This window comes from Triturus cristatus, chromosome 11, assembly GCF_964204655.1.
Source record: "Triturus cristatus chromosome 11, aTriCri1.1, whole genome shotgun sequence".
Classification (NCBI taxonomy): Eukaryota; Metazoa; Chordata; class Amphibia; order Caudata; family Salamandridae; genus Triturus; species Triturus cristatus.
This window is the reverse complement of record NC_140594.1, coordinates 1,087,366,379-1,087,387,354: the sequence shown is the minus strand read 5'-3', so window position 1 is coordinate 1,087,387,354 and position 20,976 is coordinate 1,087,366,379. Positions and strand designations below refer to the sequence as shown.

Here is a 20,976-nt window from a genome sequence, read left to right as displayed (position 1 = left end):
TTTACTCTATAAGCACCATTTTCTTTATTGGTTTCTCCTACTGCAGGCACTACATGCTTTCCTGCATCACTCAGCACATTCAATGCACCATGCGCACTGCCACGGGCCCTTTTACAAAAAAAAAGCATTTGTTTTTCAACTTGACAAACAAATGCTTTTTGGTAAAAGCGCCCCATACCGCGCTTTCACTTTAATAGTGTCCATGGACCTTTCTTTAGACACAGATTGTCTGAAGAAAGGGGCGCAGCCTCTATTAACATGAAAGTGCAGCATGGGGGCATGTAAACAAAAAGCATTTGCACTGCAATAGTTCTTGCATTTTAGAAACTTTGGCCTATTGGTATTGTAAATGACAATGCCTTTTATTATTGCAGGTTTTTTAACCCGTTGCTTGCGCGCGTCAGCAAACGGCCATCGCGAGCACTATCTTGGTAGTGCTGCGCACGTCCCTTGGCCGACGCGGCCCCGCCCACTCAATAAACCTCCCCCACCGTGGCGGAATTTGCGCCGCAGTTAAAGAGTTAAACACAAATAAAAGGCATTGTCATTTACAATGCCAATAGCTCAAAATCTCGCAATTGCGAGACCTATTACATTGCAAATGCTTGTTCTTTTACATGATCATTCATCATACAATTAGGCTGCCCATTATCAGTGAACCATTGTTGAAATAGTTTCAATGGATTGCATGGATTAGAGCACTAATACGGCAATTTTCTACTGGTCACCAGTCAATTTGTCAACAGAATTTGCTTGAACCAACCAGTGTAAAATGCAGTTTTCTGTTAGTGCAAATGTATTTTTTGCCATGACAGATCAGCTCAAGTGTATTTTGTTTACTAGTTGTTCTTTGGAAATACCCATGCAAAATGCCTGTTCACCAGAGCCAAATTTCTCCATCACTGGTACAGTGTATTTAATCAGACCCCCTGTAGCAAAATGTCTCTCCGAAATGTATTGGAAATGCTACCACCAGCCTTTTCCCCCAAAATGGGTTAAAATTAGGGATGGGTGGAATTTGCGTAGTCGTGCTCTGCAAAGCTCCGCAAAGCTCCTCAAAACGGTAAAAAATCTCCGCGAGCACGCAGAGGTCCGCGAACACGCGGAATTGCTTGTTCTGCCCGTTCATGATGCTTTTTTCCTGTTTGCGAACGCTGTTTGCGTGCTCGGGGGAAAATATCTCGCGAACACGCATTTTGAAAGTGTGAACAAGCAAAAAATTCCACGAAGCCGTGGATCGCGGACTTTTTGGCAATTCTGCATTCTCCGCGGAACGCGAAATTACCCAAATTCCGCAAATTCCATGAGCCGAACGGAATTTACCGCCCAGGCCTAGTGAAAATTGGGTGTGGCTCCTAAAGGTTGAAATTGCTGTCCAAGCATTGCACTTTGCTACCACCACAAACAGCTTTACAGTTTATGTTAAATGAGCAATTTACTGGTGGTCTTTAGAGCGCCTTTAGCTTTCGTTGGTTCTACTTACTGGATACTTGTGTCTATTAGAAATACAATCATATTCATATAATGAACATGCTGAAGTCTATAATTTCTAGGAACTTTTATCAGAAAAACAGTGTGACACTATGTCCAACAGTTGTATTACGTCACTTCCTGCGATGACTGGTGTCACAGGACATGTGATGTAATTTCCTCTACCTTTATCATTACGGTCAACGCATGCACAGTACATGACGACACCATGCATTGGACAATACTGATAATGCATTGTAGAACTGCAATAAAAAATCCTGCTGACGAACAAAAACACAATGCAAGATATCAGTATTTCTGCAATTGATGAATCCGTGTGGTTTAAGTGCCTGTGGGTTTTTGCTTGTGCTGGCATCAGGGCCGGCGCTAGGCATGGGCAGTGTGGGCAGCTGCCCAGGGCCCAGTGCCTGCTATCAGCCGTGGGGCCTCGCACCTTTAAAGACATCAGAAGTACTAGGCCCAGGGGGCCCCCTGAGAGTTTATAAGTTTTCTTTTTTATATTAATCTCCCCTGCTGGCCCATCTCAGTGGGCTTAATGGCTGCATCTTCATGTTGATGACAGCAATCAGACAGGTAATTTGAGTGCCCTTGCCTGTGAAGTGGCCCTGCCCCGGTATGAATAAAAGACAGAATATCTTGCAGGGGCTCCAGACCTCTTCTGAGGAACTGCATGCTGCAGTGCGGGCACCAATCCAGGCACTGGTATCATGCTGTGAGAGCAGCGTCCTGATTGGAGAGAGCGGCCTCACTCTGCTCTTTTCCCAGCGCCCTGGAGGCATGCACTTACTCTAACCAAGCTGTCTTGAGACAGCTGGGTTAGAGGTTCCAAATGGCACATGTCTGGCTGGCCGTCGCAAGACGGACGGCCAAAAGGACATGCACACTTTGAAAAGTGCACAAACAACCCACCCTCCTCCCTGCTGCTGTCATTCAGCAGCGGCCTGACCCTGTCCTGATTCTCAGTTCAGGACGGGAGGATGAAAAATATAATGGTAATGAATTATTATTTTATTTTTCATCAATGGGGGTAATTTAAGTGGGACGCTCCTCGGCTCCAGCGGAGGAGACGCCCCTCGTTTTAACAAGATATCCCAGCGTGACTTGGGAATTCTGAAGCTCACAACCCCTAAACATATTGACCAAGCTATGACTCTGTCTAAAAGTGATGGTTTGAGTATGTTTTATATGAAAAAAAATTCCCCTAGTTTCCTGCTAGAATACGTCCTGAATTCGCAAGCAACCCTAAGCTTCTTGAATTCAGCAATAGTATCACTGAATCATGGAGGTATTAGGCAATTTCCTTATTTTGTAATATGAAGGTTTGTCAAGCCAGTACGTGAATTTTGTGGTTTCCTGTTAGACAAGGCCTTTTGTTTTGATTACATATAACTATATGCTACACATACTTACTAACAGAGGCTATCAGGCAGCCCTCTTCATCCATTGGTCTGCTGTTGTGTCATTCATATTCCATCCTACACACTATAGAACATGGGGCACATGGTCAACCTACTTCAACCAGTGGCTGACCTGACTGAAAGTGATGGCATTCCGCTCTTCCACAATGTGGATATCCACACAGTAAGTAATCCAGTTCAGTGTCGAGGTATATTGGTGCAATGTGTGCTTTACATTTAAAATATATATATATTTAGGCTTTTAGAAAAAACTTGTTTTCATACAAAAAGTGCCTTCATTAAAAAAAAAATCACAACCAAAATAGGCATTGGCAAAGCCAAGAGAAAGGCAACCAACACCGGAAGTATTGGTTGAGCCAATTCTTGTTTTTGTGAATTCTGGTAAGGTAGGGGTCTCCATCCTTTTCTGTAACAAGAGCTACTTATGTTCAATGAAAATCATCCGGGCTAATAAAATTATTAGCGTTGTATTAGTGACCACACCAGACAAGATTATATTAATGGCCATCTTATCCAAGATTAATAGCAGTGATCACCACAGTACATCAGGCAGCATTCCCAGCAGTATTGTTAAAAAGGCTTTCTTAGTTTTGAATGCTTCAACCACTGTATTACATAGCAGAGATAACTGCGATGCGTCTGCAACAAGTTTAATATATTAGTAATAAGTCTGCCCAAAGCCACATTATTTATAACTCAAATAGATTTAAATCTGTTTTGAAAATTGAGCCATTTTTCTCAAAACATCAGCTAATGAGTTCTGAAAATCCACACATTTTTGAGTCAAAAACAAACTCAATTTTGGTATACATATATTAATTCAATCAAGATAAAGTGTCAAATTTAGTAAGCTGGTCTACATACAGGAGAACTAATCACAGGTAGGTGGAGAGCTACAGTGGATCACGAGCTATTCGTTGGTTGAAGCCTCTGCTAATTGCACATTTATTCCTGACTGTTGTTTTAGATCCACTCACCGCGTTAATTCCAGAAAACTGCTGAGACATGTGGAGCATCAGGGCCACAATGAGTGGCTGTCGGTAACTGGGGCATTTGAAAAGCTGGATGATTGAGACTTTCTTTTCTGTAGCAGCTTCATCCTTCTCTTTCTTCATCTCAGCTATTTCCCTTGTAGGGTCATACTGTCCTCTAAGCTTTTTCAGATCTGGAATAAAATGAATTGCATGTTCTTAGCCATACAAATTATTTCATGAATGGTCAATTTCACTGAAGCCCATTTTTAAAAAACAAATGAAAAACAAACACAACGCGTATATGTCCAATTGGGAGAGCAGAATCCAAGTCTTGTACTAACTTGTACTTGCAGAATTAATCACCACAGATCATATAAAGCATTTGTTTATGAAACTAAACCATAGTACACAAAAATGTAGTCAATAAAGGCACCGCCCCAAATGAGATAGGATGGCTGATCAAGGCTCAGGGCACAATTTGCTAAATAATTATAAATTAAGATATGTGTACATTAATTTTCTTACTGGTTGTGATTTCAAATTTTATGGGTAATTTGAAAATGTTTCCGCTATATGCACTGAAAAGTTTCCACTTTTGATATAGCCAGGCATAAGGGAATGCTGATCATGAACAGAGCTTCTTTATCCCTATTTTCTCGACTCTACACATTCATACCCTTCACGATGGGGCCTATTTGCAAAGGAATTTTGGAGTATGTAATGTTGGCCTCGAACAGAACACTTTTACACAGTCTTACTTGCCTATGTGGATTAGCCCTAAACATGTAAATTTGTGAATTTAAAGGGAATATTCAAGAAATCATTATATACAATTAGTGCAAATAAAAGGACTGTTACTTGTCTAAACTCATACTACTAGAGAATTTGGCATTTTGTGGTCAATTCACAAAGGCAGGTAAAAGTATGTAAATAGTACTCCTGCAGAACTACTTCCCATTCTCATAAATGCTTTTGGAAATGGACCTCATCTAGTAGATTACATTTGCATTGGGTAAGAATATTTGAGAAATTCCAGATTTTTCTTGTAAATTATTTTTTTATTTGATGGACATCAGTCCATCAAAATGGCAGGAGTAGAAGAGTGACGTCATGCACCCTTTGTCCCTCAAAGACCTTACAGAGCTGGCCCATTCACTTACCCTCAGCCTCTAAAAGACTCTCAGTAGCTGCTGAGGGACGAGGGTAAGAGGAAGGAGTGGAAACTGGGGACAATAAACTGGGCACATAATGCTCTGTTTTCTCTTTTGTTCCTGCTGCTATCATCAACAACCTTGATGCCAGAGACATCAAGGGCAGTGCAGGGGGTATTGAAGGGCAATCCAGGGGTAGCAGCATTTTGCTCTCAATTGGCGTCCATGTTTCTTTCACTAGATCCAATAGCTTGTAAACGATTGACAATTGTCCCCTATCATGAGGTCCTTTCAATACACTTCCTCTGAAAACTGGGGTAAATGGTGCACTTCCCTATGAGAAACCTAGAAGTGCTGAAAGTGTTGTGGAAATCTATTGACACACATTTGTTAATATATGCTCATTTGAATCTCAGTGGGCACATGTACACAGCATTTCCCAGACCAATCCTCTGGCACACCCGTCAGAACCCCAACTATGTAACTTACGTCGAAAACTACAAATGCTCAATGTATGCATCAGAGGGTAAACTATACCCTGCACAGTATGCATGCATGCATGTTTCATGGTATATAAATCAGGACTAAACTAAGCATGTAAGATTCTCTAGGTGTAAGTCAAATGTACACATGAAAAAAGAGTGGTAAAGCAGGAAATTAATGAGTCAGGATGTCAGCTTGTGCCTGTCCCTTGTTTGTATAACTTATCCAACAATAATGTATCCTTTTTTGCTGAAATAAGACATCACTCGCTAAGCAGATGGCAGAGTCGTGCCTATTTTTTGCTGCCCTAAACAAAATCCACCGAACTGTAAGTGTCGTCCCCTTGTGTATAACAAAAGCACACAGTGCGACAGGCAATTACATTACAAACATGCATTTTTTAGTGTAGTTAATGCCGTCATTTGCCATCTGTAAAAAGTCATTTTCTGTGAACACTTAGGTTTTTTAACACTGCACCAGCCATTGCTGCATTAGAAAATATATCCAGATCACACCGTTCCATCAAGTCCTTTCTAGCTAGGCATACAGGTACCATGCGCTTACAATTTTAAACTTTTATTCATAAAATTAGTTTATTTTTAGTTCATACAAATCATATAAAAACATAACATTTGAGCAAACTAACACATTGCTTTCTTCATTATTCCTTTTGACAGTTATTCAGTAGCAATAATGGCGTCCCAGTCTTCTAGGCGCCAAAGGGCCGTGGTACCTTGCATGGTCCCGCAGTTCCTGGGCCATAGAAAAAGCCGACAGCTATGCCTGTGAGTCTCACTCACTTGAGGCTGTGTTCCCTGCTGCTTCTGGGATTCTGGCTGCTGCTTCCTGCTCCAAAATGGCAATCACCTGTACTGAAGGCTTTCACCTGCCTTTTATAGCTGGTCCAGTTCACTTTTTGTCCTTTTTAGGTTTCACCTGCACAGTGCTTGGGAAATCTATTATTTTTTATATAAACTTAAAAGGGACTTACATCCCGCCTCCTCTCTTTCCTGGCTTCTCATTGTTTCCTGTGCATGCCACTTACCTTTCCTCCATTTCTATTGGCTGTAGCATATTTTCCTGCATTTACCAAAGCTTGTTCCTCGTCTGCTTCTCTTATCAGTTTCCCTCAGCCGAATTACTGTTAACATCTGCTTTGGTGGAACTTTATTTTCATAAAGTTTTGCCTTTTACTATTGCAGCATATTTATATAACAATTTATTACCCGGAGAGATGAAATGATTTGCAGAGAATCACAGGATGTTGCATGGCGCCACCGAGACTCGAACCGGGATTCCCAGCTCTCGAGTCAGCAGCTCTGGTCGCTGTGCCACATTCTCCCCACTCCCATGTTATCTGTAAAGGGAACTCTTTCCTTCGCCCCGACAATGATTGATAAAAACAGCTCTTTATTTATTAAACAGGCGAAACAGATGCATTACCGATGCTTGTTTCTTTTCTTTGCCTACTGGGCTGATTTTTGTCCTTTGTTCCTTCCTGATTTTCCCAATCAATTAAGATTCTGGTGATGTGATGTTTGATGTCATTTCCTTTTCCTTCTCCTCTATCAGGGCTTCAATTTGGTTGGAGGGTGCGTTTCTTTGCTTGCCTACTTGCTTCCTCCTCCGGCTGATTCAGATTCTTCACTCCAAACGAATTCCACTGTTGGATTCCTGATTTCTGGTGTTCCTCAATCTTTTGAAGTTTCTATTCGGCAAGAAGGTTGTATATGCCTTTGGCATTTTTCTCCTGAGAAGGTGGCAGCTACTCCAAAGCAATTGCCTACCACTTATGACAGTGTGTGGTGTCATTGTGGCCTCTGGAAATAATCATCCTTAAGTCGCACAATGAAAAACCATAAACAAAATTTTGGAAAAACGTCCAGTCCTGAACATATTCCATAATTTAACAAATGACAGCAATGTTTATGTTATACATTCAAATTTTGTAACTCTTGTCTCAACAATGTAGTGTACAGAGAAACGTAATAGGATGTCCTTTCTAGGGCGTTTTGTAGAATAAAATGTGTGAATTTTCTCTAAAATATCTTATACAATGAACAGTGCTATATTTGTACTTTTGCTAATAGTTGGACATTTCGATGCATATTCACAAAGGAATATAAAAGAGTGTCAAAGAGTACTCTAGGGGTACTAATTCCCGTTACTCATAAACGAGTTTGTGAATTGGCCCTGCTATATGGCCTCATAACTACACCCCACTACTTTCCACAGTAAATACAGATGCATGGTGAATTCAGTGCAGTAAACACAGAGGGGCATGTTTACAGAGATTTGACGTAGGGCAGCACAGCAATTAATTTTGCTGCGCTTCAGGGGCAGGTTGTTCCAAGTCTTGGCCGCCAGGTATGAAGAGGAGCACCCACCACTTTTGCTGTGGTAGAGGGATGCAGAGCATAGACGTCTTGAGGGGTGGTGGAGACTGGGGCGTTGGTTGATGTAGGCGGTTCCTAGGATGTGTAGAGTCTTGTATGCATGGATCAGCAGCTTGAATTGACATCTTCTCTGTATGGGAAGCCATTAGAGTCTTCTGAGGTGGGGGTGATGGGCATTTTCCAGGGAAGGTCGAGGATTAGTCTGGCAGCTGTGTTCTGTATGGTCTGAATTCTTTGTAGGAGGATGGTGGAGATCCCTGCGTAGAGAGTATTGCAGTAGTCGAGTCGGCTGGTGATGAGGGCCTGTGTGATGGTATGTCTTGTGTCCTGAGAGAGCCAATTGAAGATACTTCGTAACATACGTAGGGTGAAGAAGCAGGCAGAGGAGGGTCAGCTGACTGTCTAGAATTATACTGAGGTTTTTGGCGTGCTCGGCGAGGGAGGGTGATGGCCCTAGACTTTAAGGGCCACCAGGAGTTGTTCCAAGCTGAGGAGTTGTTGCCGAAGATGAAGATGAGCGCTTTTATTTTGTCCGAATTAAGCGACAGGACAGTTGTCTTTCATCTACGTTGCGACGCTCATCATGCTTCTGAGGAAGTTCATTCTGGTGGTGGTGGGGTCTTTATGGAGGGAGAGGATGAGTTGGGTGTTGTCTGCATAAGATATGATATTGAGTCCGTGAGACCTGAGAATGTTGGCCAGTGGTGTCATGTAGATGTTGAAGAGGGTGGGGAAGAGGGATGATCCTTGGGGGATACTGCAGATGACGTCTTTGAGTATAGAGATGAAAAAGGTGCAGGCAAACCTTTTGAATTCTCATGGTGAGGAAGCAGGTGATCTCGTTGAGTGTGTGTTTCCTTGAATTCTGATGTGGTGTAGTCTTGTGATCATTATTTGATGAGATACTATCGCTGATAGGCTAAGCTGACGAGAGGTCGAGTAGTATGAGTGTGGCCATCTCTCCTTGGTCGAGGAGGGCTTGGATGTCCTCTGTTGCAGCTATCAATGCAGTCTCAATGCTGTGGTTGCTGCACAACCAGTTACTTCCTCATTCTATGTGTACTGCATTATGCAGCACACATAGAGGAATATGCCTCTCAGGATTGTTTCCATGCAGGAAGGTACCCCTTCCTGCACAAAATCAATCCTGCATGCAACACAGGCACCCTTGAAGCATGGTGCGAGGGTGCCTGCGTTGCCACTAGGTAGCCATACTGAGCCAGCACAGGGGAAAAGGCCGGAGTGTGCCATATTCTTTTAATTACGGCACATATCAGGACCTTTGCCTGTCATGCAGTGTAGCAAGGTGGCTTGCTGCTCTATGTGACAATTCTCATAAATATGCCCCTTAATTCTGCATGTTGTGCCCCCATTTTCCAAATAAGAATGTGAAATAGGAGGTAATCATAGCACCCAGTAAATAGCTCACTCTGCAGTGTCTGTATTTATGTGATGCACCAAATGCTCGACCATCTGCAACACTCATGCTGATGGAGATAGTTGCTTTAATTGCATGTGCAGTGTTTATAATATTAAAAAGCCAGATAGGAGTGCCAGCCTGATGCAGTGTGGTCAGTTAGTGTGTGTCAGAAGCACTGCTGTTTAGTGCACTGGAGATCAAGGATGCAGTGGGTTTTTTGGTGTAGTGTCCCTCTGATGCCGGAGAGTGTTGTCTGTTAGTGTCTTTCATGTGCAGTGCTGCTGGTATGTTTTTGTCCCTAAGAAGCTGGGAACTTTATTAGGTTAGTATCCTGCGGCAGCAGTGTTGTGTTTTACGTTAACTGAATATAACTGTCAATAGTGATAATTGCAGGACAAAAATGAACACCAATCACAACATCAGAACAACTCTCTTGCGTATATTTGCATAAACCCCCTGTTGTTGTCCATAGATTGTTGTCACATACATTTCCTCAACCAAACCCAAAATGAACACTAATCTAAACCCAAGAACAACCCTCTGTGATATCAATATCCGTTTCCATAGAGCCCACTTGCACAACCATTAGAATTATGGTTCCCTATTTTCCGTTTTTACGGATTTTTACAGATAAATACAGACCAAAAACCATGTCTTCTCTGTGTTTATTTTTACATGTGGCTAAAAAATTGGATTGCTTCTTGAGTGATTCTAAATACTGTCTGCCATGACTACCTGGCCAATAGCTGTGTGGATTGATAGGTAAAGGGGTTAGAAAGAAAGACATTTTAGTAAAGAGGCTTAAACAGAAGTAGATATGCACAAGGTTGATACTAATATGTACATATATTTCCACATAAGTGCCTTGATTTTTCTTCTGCGGGTATGTCAAAGGGAAGGCAGTAAGAAGAGCAAAAGCATTATGAGAATAATGTAATAAAGCTTGTACACACAAAATAAAATTTCTAGCTACATTAAAGAATCTAAAGGGGTGCGAGTGCGAGCAAAAGGAAAAAAATATTAAATATATGAAGAACAAGCACGTGAGACAGACATTCTGAACAAACCAGTTTATTGACAAATAGGAAGGAATAGTTTACAGCAACTTGTGGGTAAAAGATGAATGCAACTATACCTGGGCGATTCATACTAGATGAGTCAGTCCTGTATGACTGAGATAAACTGATAGGGCTGTGGCAATGGGGGAAAAGGAGAGCAAAGCAAACATCCAAGAGTCCAAAACAAGAACTAAATGATCAGGGGGATGCAGACGAATGCTAGATGACAAATATTGAACTGTGGAGATTGATGGTAATGTAAGGCAGACTTTATTGACGACCTTCATGAGGTGAATATTTTGCTGTCTCAGTGAACTGGTGTTTTCTTGGAACCACAGCAGCATCGGTGCTGTAAAGTGGGGCAATGTTACAGAAGACAAAGTAATTGTGACCAAAAGGAAAGATAAGAAGAGAGTGACAAATGCAGTCCACTTAAAGTTCAGTAAGGCTGACACTGCATAACACAAAAAATCGATATCTCAGTTAATCACCTGCGATATGGTATTAATACACCACACTGGGCGAGACACTGTAACAACAGGCCGCGGTGAGGAGAAAAGGACTCAATTCAGATGATAGGCAATCATCAAGGAGTTCTAAAACCATTTGTTTTAGAAATATCTTTATGCAATACCCTTGGAAGCTGCATCGCAGTGGCAGAGTTAAGGACAAGATTACATAGACATCTGTTTGTGATCGCCTAATAGCAAATTTTAGCGATTTGCTATTAGGAAATCACAAACAGCTATTTACAACAGTGTATTTTACACTGTTGGCGATTTCCAATGGGTTTCAAGGGACCTGCCTCATTACTATTTATGAGACAGGTCGTAATTTCCGACCCATTGGGAATGGCTAGCACTCACAGGGATGGTGAGGTCAGCAGACCACAATGTCTGTGACTGCTTTTTAAATAAAGCAGTGTTTTCTAATGTTGATGTGCAGCCCATTTTCCTTAAAGGAAAACAGGATCAATTTAAAAAAGAAAAATGAAAAGCTTCCTTTTCATTTTTTAAGAGTAGGCATTGGTCCATAGTACCACTGCCTGCTCTTAAAAAATGTTGGCACCCACATTCATAAAGGGAAGGGGTCCCACCCCTTCATGTTTGTGAATGAGTTACCACCTCTTTCACGAAGTTGGTAAAGTATGAATGTTTTGGGACCACATTCCGGTTGCAAATCATTCATACATGCCCCTGTGACTCGTTATTAGGAAGGGACGCCCTTGGAACACGCCTTCCTAATAGTGACTTGCAACACAATTTGCTATTCAGTCATAGCTTACAGAATTGCAAATAGGGCTTTGTGCATTTCAAAATGCTTTTCTCAGGTCGCAGAATCGGGCAGTTTACAACCTGAAAAAAGCTTTGTACATCTGGCCCTAAGTGTGCATTCTGTTAAGAGGATGCTGTCAATGCCTTTTACAGTGTTTCTGTCCCAGAAGGAAGACATAACAAGATATTTAAGGCTGCCAACTAAATTACCAATGACGTAACAGTTCGTACCTGTTGTAAGCAAATGGTACAAATGACAAGAAAATTTGCAACAATCCCCGTAATAGTGAAGCATCTGGGAGCGACCAGCTTTCTTAGCAGGTGCTTGGAAAAACAATGTGAAAAATACAATATCAAAAACCAATGGATGCTGGTGTAAACAGCAAAAACATAGTAGCGAGAAGGAAGGCTGTTACTGATGCAATATAAATCCTTGGTGTGTATTATGTGGATGGTTAGGGATCACTTCTTGTAAGATCCATTGACATAGTGCAACAAATCTAGGGGAATTGCCAAAATCAGGAGAATTTGCCCTGAAACAGTTCCCAGGGCATAGACCAATAAAAACTTGTAAATGTTACAAAGAGCTACCTTGACAAAGTGTCTTACAAATGTTGACTCCACACACTTAAGTACCAGACATGCCTGTGTCAGGTGGATTATTTTAACGTCTCCTGGCTAAAAGCAAGGGAATATTGACATATTTAGCTCAGTCAATCTGTACAATAGACCTAACAGTGACAGGCGCCCTATAGAATTAATACTACTACGAGATGCTCTCGTACAAAATAAAAAAATAATAAACGTTTTAGGCAATAGACCATTCTTGGTCCTGGATTCATATATTTCCTACTTCACCACAAACATTTTCGAAGATGTAGCAACTCAGCAAATAGCAGTGGCATCTCTTTATAAAGCATGTGAAGTGAACCTTCACATGATTAAAGAAACATTTTGAGGGACCTGACACATTTTTGTGCCTAGCCCAATTGCTCCACAACAAAGCAAAACAAAACAAGAACTGTAAAAGTCAGTGCCACCGAGCAGCACGGCATGTAGCCTGATACTCTAGCCAAGGGACTGGGGGCCATGTCGTACGTTCTCACGCAGCGCAGCAGGGGCGTAACACAGGCCCCGTGGTGCGGGGGACCCAAGCTCCAGGGGGCCCCCTCAGCACTGCACTCTGGCCAGAGAGCTCCTGATTGAGCCTGGAGGGGGCCCCTCTTCGTACCGTGCAAGGAGCCCCCTCAGTTTTTGTTACGCAAGTGCAGCGCAGTGTAGTAGCCGTAAATGCTGCACTGAGTTGCGTGAGAAGGAAAGAGCAGGAAGAGCGACAAATTTATTGAAACATTGGCACTCTTCTCCCCTCTCCTAAGCGCCAGCACTGAAACCAGCTGCTGTGCGCCACAGAGACACCTTTGGGCCATGGTGCAAGGGTGTCTCCGTGAGTCTAGCATAGGTTTTGTACTGGAAGGGTACAGAATACCATGCAGAGACTGACTTCACCCCTTTTCCGACTTTGTATGTATGCTGTACAGTGCAGCACCGTACAAAGTTGGAAAAGGAACGAGAAATGTAAGCATTTCTCCTTCCTTGCGTCTACTTTAAAGGGGCGCAGTTTTTACGCTAAACCCTGTCTACTTTGTTTAGTAAATTGGGTTTAGCATCAGAATCCTTGGGTGGTTTCATGAAATGAAATGAAATGAAATTAGACTTGTAACGCGCGACTTAGCCCAATGGGCGTCAAGGCGCCAATGCACCACCCAAGGTATGCCCCCTTGGCGCTATGTCATGCAAAGCAGCGCTATGTGCTGCTTCGCGTTACTTTCATGTTATTTCCAGCGCTAAACAGGTTTAGCGCTGGAAAGTAAATTGGAAAAAAAGATTTTAAGCCAAGTTGCATCCTTTTGTGATGCAAACACAGCATAAAATCTTAGCCAATCTCCCCATGGCTGTCAATGAATGGGGCAAATCGAAAACTTGACAGGGAATACATTAACTAGAGGCATAATCAATTTCGTTTGTTCAGTTTAAGGTATATTGGTAAAAAGCTTTCCCTTTTTTCTGTATTTGGGAACACTGGCGTTTCTAAGGGGACCTAGATGTGGCCCAGATCCCAGTACTCATTGTCCTGTTTAAAAACCAACTCAGAAAAAGACACTGCAGCTTGTCACTCCCTTTCACTGTAATGCAGTGTTGTTTGCAAGGTCGGGCGGGTACAGAAAATAGGCCCAGCACCAACATAAAAGTTTGCAGATTGGGGCAGTTTCGAACTTGTAAAAGCTGACTGTGTAAAGGTTTTGCAACGTATGAGAGAGGGCATGCATTTGTGCTTGCTGCAGGTAATGTTTGTTTTAATGTCAGGAAAAAACAACAGTAAAACCGGTTCAACTGACCATAACCCAGGGCTGTATATGGCCAACAAAACGGCCCACACACTGACCTCTGAGACCAGCCTGGCAGGCAATGCCTGATTGCCTTATAGGCCAGTTTGACCTGTTGTTTGCAGAAAGTATTTAAATTTGACTTTGCAAATCTAGCATTTAACATGTTAATCTCTTTCTCTACCCCCCCCCCATTGGCCCTTGCTTTGTAGTCTGGCCCCACCTGTTTTGTGTGCCTCCCTAAAATTCACTTCCAGACACGCCACTGGTGGTCTTTGTAGATCTGCAATTATAAAGGGTCTGTGACATTCAATTAGTCACACTTTACTGTAGGTGATGCAAAGTGGAAAACTAGTTTTGTGTTTGAGATTGGATGTTTGTAGGTCTTCACAGTTTATTGTGATTTTATAGGAGCAATAGCCAAGGCAGTTCACATGTTTGGAAGTGTGCTGGATGAAAGTTGAACACGATTTCACTTCACACAGAACATATGACTTGCTAGTTCCCAACTGAAAGGATAGGTTTAGATTCATATTTACACAAAAACACTATGTTAGTTGTTTTAGTAATAGACCAAAGTAAGGGAACAGTTTGAAAAGGCAAAAAGTACGTTTGTCACAATGATGCATTTCCATGTAATTAGTGATAACATTTATCAGAGGAAGACCTCTTTAGATGGTGATCTATGACACTTTAATTCCTAAATTATAGCAAAGCTTACACAATTACAGGGAGCATGCAGGGAGGAGAAACCAAACATTTCCCTTTACCCAGTCCGTCATCACTGACCATTATCAGCATTATAGAATCTTGCGTTGCTCCATGACGTCTGGTTGGGCTTTGAGTCATATTGTGACATCATTCAGACGATGACCCTTTCAAAGTGCTAAGGGCCTGATTTAGAGTTTGGAAGACGGGTCACTGCGTCGCAACGTGACGCATATCGTGTTCGATAATCAGTGCTTAATTTGTAAAATATTAGGTGCCGGGGCTCTGACAAGGAGGCCACTGCAGCTTGCACCACCAATCGCCCTTGTCATCGCTGCCAAAACAACTACTGACCATCTCTCTTGCATTTAAATGCGACTGTTCAGATTATTCCAGGTCCCCAAAGCTAATGAAATGGCTGGGGAGGCATTAGCCGGAGTTTACTACCCCCCACCCTGCCCCCGCACCGCCCCGCCCCACCACCCCGTGGCACTCCCTCCAGGAGCCGCTACTGCTTATAACTCTATTTAAAGGGACCTAATACAATTGATATGCATGGCACAGGCAGTGTAGGCATGTACAACATGTAAAGAACACCAAAGTGTAGGGATTCAATATAGTCCTGATAATTCCAGCTCCCTGATAGGTCAGAAAAACATGGGGCAAACTTTGCTAAGTGTGCATCAAAGAACAGGGAGTAATTTAAATAAAATAAAGCATTAAAGAGTATTTTTGTCTCCCCAATAAGGACAACAACGTGCTAATACACCAAAAGCTAATAGGGTGCTATTAAACTCATAACAAAACGAGCTGCTACGCTTTTGGTTAAGGAAACAGGGCAGGGAAAATTTGTGGTGTTCGTGATTCACTAAATAGACAAAAAGAGATAGGAGTAATAAGTAACAATTAGTCTAACCACTAGTAATTTCTCCGGAAAGCTTTGCACCCCAATAATGTTTCACCTGTTGTGCCACTTTAGACAGAGGTCTGGCTTATGCAAGTTAGTCCTAACCATGTTCCTCACAGGAGCAGTCCTTTCCGACCTGCCAGATAACACAAGCAACCACAGACCTAGCCAATTTGAATGAATGCCTTGTTGGAACCCAGAGGCAAGTGAAGGAAAATGTAGATACCTGGTCTTGATAAGTTTTTCCTGAAAAATGACAGCCTTTTTTTTTTTTGCAGAGTTTTATATAGTGCTAACTTGACCTGAATCGGGTATCAGAGCGCTTTACATAGGACCAGTTGCATTACATGAGGACATATTAATTTTTGTTAGGCACGGGGAGATTAAGTGATTTGCCCAGAATCACAGGATGTTCAGCGTCGTTGCCGAGACTCGAACACAGTTTCCCAGATTCGACGTCGACCGCACTAGCCAGTAGGCCAACTCCTCTCCCCGATACTGAGGGTGGGCGCAGTGCTCCGCTCCGCCCGCGAAGTGGGCGTAGTGCTGCCTACTTCGTGGTCCACGAAGTAGGCGTAGCAGGCAGGCTACGCACACGCCACGGCGGAGCAGAGTTGCCCGCCACCCGCCGCCCGCCCGCCCTCATTTTAAAATAACTTAAAGTGTTTAAAAGTAAGGAAAATGTCTTACCTGAGCTGCGGCGTCCTGGGGCTCCCTCTTCCTGCTTCATTGGCAACTTCTTCCTCACAAATGCGCATCGAGGAACATTTCTGCTTTAGCAGTTTAATTATTAGTCACTGCATATTTGCCCCCAACTGCTACTAAATAGGCTTTAAAATATTATGGGTTGTGTTTGAAATACATTATTTTTATAAAGTTACATATCATCCAAAAAATGTAAAAGAAAACAACGGGAACCGAGGGTTGGCGATGTGGGCTGCTCAACCATAAATATTGTACTCCTAACTACAACTCATAATAATCTAATCATAAGAAGAAGGAGGAAACGTTTTAATAAAGGATTTGGTGTTTCTGAGAACTGTACTGTTATTCAATGTATGATAAAGATAAGCAAAATATCAAATATATATATATATATTTTTTGAGTTTTATATAGCGTGAACTAGACCTGAAGATATCCGATATCAGAGCGCTTTACATGAGCACCAGTTTTGTTACACAAGGACACATAATTTTTTTTGTTAGGCATGGGGAGATTAAGGTGCACATGCATCAACATATGCAATTCGATTAGTTAATTGCGATTAATAAGGAATCGCAATTAGGGAATCGTAATTTCTACACATTCCTTAATTGCGAGTCGCAATTTGTCTGATTTTCAAGATGGCCGCTGGATAGGAGTCCCGGTTTGGGGTTTACCTATCAGGTAGTTATCCCTGTTTTAAACCATCCTACTGGCCTTTATCCCGACCGCCCTTAGACCGGAATCCACTCCCCTTCTGAAGCTCAAACAAAACTTTTTTTCTTTCCGTGGAAGCAGATTCTACATCCCAACGTACCTGTTGGGTCGACCGCCAAGGCCGCCCAGGTCCGTCCCATACTCCCTGGACTACAGCAGATGTGGATTCGGCTCCCGGGGCTAGTCAGTTATCATTGATTTTCTTTTACGCCGCTGCTGGCGTCTCATTTTGTCCCGTGCTGCCTGCTCCCAATGACGAGTGATCTCCTGGCATTTGCGGGTGTTCTCACAAGACAGGCGCCTTTCTATGTGTCTCTACCATGGCCCTAATGATTCTGACGTCGCTTGGTTTGTCGGCGATCTATGCCTATGAGGATCGGACTAGAATTCAAGAACCGCTTCCCGATCGTAGGATCCCTCTCCCCTACCCCTGGGGGACCGTCATCACGCCTGAAGCCAACTCGGGGATCGGGGGTATTCGCTCTGATGTCATTTTCTTGCCTCCAAAGCTGCTACACCTCTGACCTTCCCGGTTTCCCACCTTGGATCTCTGCTCTCGCCCCTCCGCATCCGTGACGAGTACTAGGTATTTATGCCACCTCAGGTTGGATTACTGCATACTGACATTCATGGTATGAGGGCTGCTTACATTCTTGCCGAAGATGATTGAGGCATTGCAGGGACCACTACAACTGTGCTAGTGTGGTATTATAGTAGGATGAGATTTTTATAGTTGATTTGAAAAGGTATTACATTTAAACCGTGTGAACTTAGCCTTTAACTGGGGCTTGCTGCCTGACTCTAAAATGGCGGCATCTTGAAGACATTAGGTCTGCCGTACTTTGCCTGACTTTAAAATGGCGGCGATTCAAAGACATCGTGAATACTTTACCCCTCTAGTTATTTCGAAAGTGGAATTCGAGGATGGTAATAAATCGTTGTCTCTGTTTTAAATTATGTCCAGCCCTCATGGGTTGTTAAGCCCTTAGATCTGACTGACTGACCTGATATTTGATTTGGTCGGGTGCCTTTCTGAACTATGCCTATATATAATCAATGGTCCTCACTACTGATGTTACTACTATGATGATCCCGTTCTCAAGCCTTCAATGACTCATGAAGCCGTTGGACCTACTGCATGTACTGAAAACGGCGTCTACAGAGGACTGTTTCTCCCTAAGTTCGCAGTTCTTGTGGCCAGGCTGCTTTTCCCTCATAGAGGGGCCTCCCATCGTCCTGTGTCTATAGAGCTGAGTCAATTTATGGGATCCCACGACGGCATTACCTTAGTGGGCCTTAGCCATTAGCTTTGCACAGCAAGTCGTCAACGCCCCCATTGCGCTACCTTTTCCGCCCCTGCACCTTTCTGTTGAAAGAACCAGGATCGCTGTGTTTTCTCCCACCGCCTTATCCTCTTCCCTATGATCCCACCATCTCTAGGTTTCTACTTTCACAATGGAAATAAGTTCTGATCCCAATGGTTCCAATGCCTTCATCATCAATTATCCAACTGATCTCTCCAAAAATGCGGCAAAAAAATACAAACACCGCATACTCAAAGCTAGACCAGAAATTCTATTCTCAGGCCCCTATTTCTGCACCAACAAAGGTACCCTGGTGAATAACCTCATCTTCTATACCAGAAAACGGGCATGCTGGTGATTAATGTTCTTTGCCTTGCTCCGAATAACAGCCACATGGCATCAAACTAACAACATCTCCCTCGTCCTGCCTCAAAGCCTCCACCACTATCACCCTCTACAATAATGGTATCATACTAATCCAAGCTTCTAATAACAACCTGGCAAAGATGGCCAATTTTTACCCCACTCTTAAAAGTGCTGTGGAAGGCAACCCCTCTGACTCCTACTCAACCTCTACTTCTCCGTTGGACTTAACTAGTACCCCCCCCTTAACAGTTGCGAGTACCCCACTCTCCCGTAACCCCTCATCTCTTATTGATGATCCTAGCACCGCCTTGTCCCCGGTGGAATTATGTCATCCCACTAGAGCTCCCTCTCAGGTGGCTGGCGGATCTATGGGATCAATCTCATCACCGTCTGTCAGTACGTCACTGGGTTCCCTCAAGTCATACAGTTTCCTCGATTACTTGACAAGGCCCCTTCCCCCATCCATATTACCTTGCCACATACTATGCTACTTTCTGAACAACGGGTCCCCACACAGGACTCAACTGACTTACACAGATGCTCCCAATCACCGATCTTTTCTCCCTCACACCCCCCACCCCTAGACCAACATTCAGACCTGGCTGCACCCCTTGACAAGATTTCTAGTCAGTAGCTCCTTCTCACTTCTGAGCTACACGACCTGAAATCCCTCTCAAATGACTTTTTCCCAATGTTCAGTTCTCTCTTCAACTCTTTGAATTGGTCCAGATCGTTTACCAGGGATTGCGACCACACGGATCAGCCGCTAACCCCCGCCTTTTCGAAATCCTTTCCCCTACCCAATGCCTCCGCCAGCCTCATAGGATCAGGGACACTCCCGGCGTCTACTGATCGCCTGGACAGTCACAATTCTAATCCTTCTGGTTCCAAATCTAACATGGTCCAGCCGAGTCAAATACATTCCATTCTTTCCAACCCAAACAGAGAACCTCCTCGCAATCTCAGAGGCAGCAACTCAGACGACCTCACCTGTGTGAACATCTCCCAGACTCCTTCCCCCCTTACCCACTACGACTTAAATGTGTACTACTTAATTGTAGATCAGCCAGTAAACATGTCTCCGATATCTTCAACCTCATCCAACACAATGAGTTAGATATTATCATCCTCACCAAAACCTGGTTAAATCCCTCTTCCACCCCTATCTTAGACCTCCTAGTTCCTCCCACTCATGATATAATTAGGTTAGACAGAGCTCTGGGCGGTGGCGTAGCCTGTATCCACAGGAACACACTCTCAATTTCTCTCTTGGAGTCCTCTGCGCCTTCCTCTATTGAATACCTGTGTCTCAGTATCTCTAGTATGAACCTACCGGTTTGCAAACTTCATACATTTTATCACCCTCCGGGTGACAATCTCCCCTTCATTGAGCATCTAATGGAAATCATCACTAGTAATGTCGACTCAGCGGTGGCCCAAATCTTTCTTGGTGATTTCAACCTTCACTGGTCCAAACCCAACGACTCCGCTGTATCCTGCTTGAAATCATTCTTAATTGATCAAGATCTGACTCAGCACTGTGACCAACCAACTCACACTAAAGGAGAAACTCTAGACCTCATCATTTCTAAAGAGCACACCATCACCCTAGATTCCATTACCCCCTGTGACTGGTCCGACCATCATAGCATCCTCTTTTACATTAACAGAGAGGTATTGATGAGGAAGGTTCAACCTTTGAAATCAAAGCTATGGAAAAGGGACCTCAGATTAATTGATTCTGTCGAACTAGCTGCTCAATGTAAGTCTGCCCTTTTCGCCCAAGCTGATCTGGTTGAGGTGCAATCACTCACCGACGCCTACAATTCGACAATTTCTATCATCATGGATGACATTGCTCCTCAACAAAAATATCCAAACCATGGTATAATGACAACCTAAACACAGAACGGACCAACCTCAGGGCAGCTGAATGGTCCTGGCGACCCAATCCTTCCTCGGACCAACTAAAACTCCTTAGAGAAGTCAGGAGCCTCTACAATAAACAAATCAGGAGTGCCCAGGCTGACTACTTCAGACACCAGCTGGATCAAGCGGCAAACCGCTCAAAGAAGCTGTTCGATTCGGTCAAATAGCAATCAGTCGTTGGTCCAAATCACTCTGAACTGGATGGCTGCCCACCCTCATGCGATGATCTTGCCACTTTCTTATCAGAGAAATCAAGTCTCATCTCTGCTGACCTCGCCTCTAAGAAGGCTCTA

General features: G+C 43.3%; 1 protein-coding gene across 1 annotated transcript in view; it reads right to left on the bottom strand.

Moving 5' to 3' along the window:
* The window catches only part of SLC2A2 (solute carrier family 2 member 2), a 175,315-nt gene that overhangs the window by 65,556 nt on the left and 88,783 nt on the right, over nucleotides 1–20,976 (bottom strand). Inside the window, exon 7 of the mRNA XM_085635463.1 lies at nucleotides 3,887–4,074. Within this exon, the coding sequence (XP_085491589.1) occupies nucleotides 3,887–4,074 (188 nt within the window). The remainder of the gene's footprint in view (nucleotides 1–3,886; nucleotides 4,075–20,976) is intronic.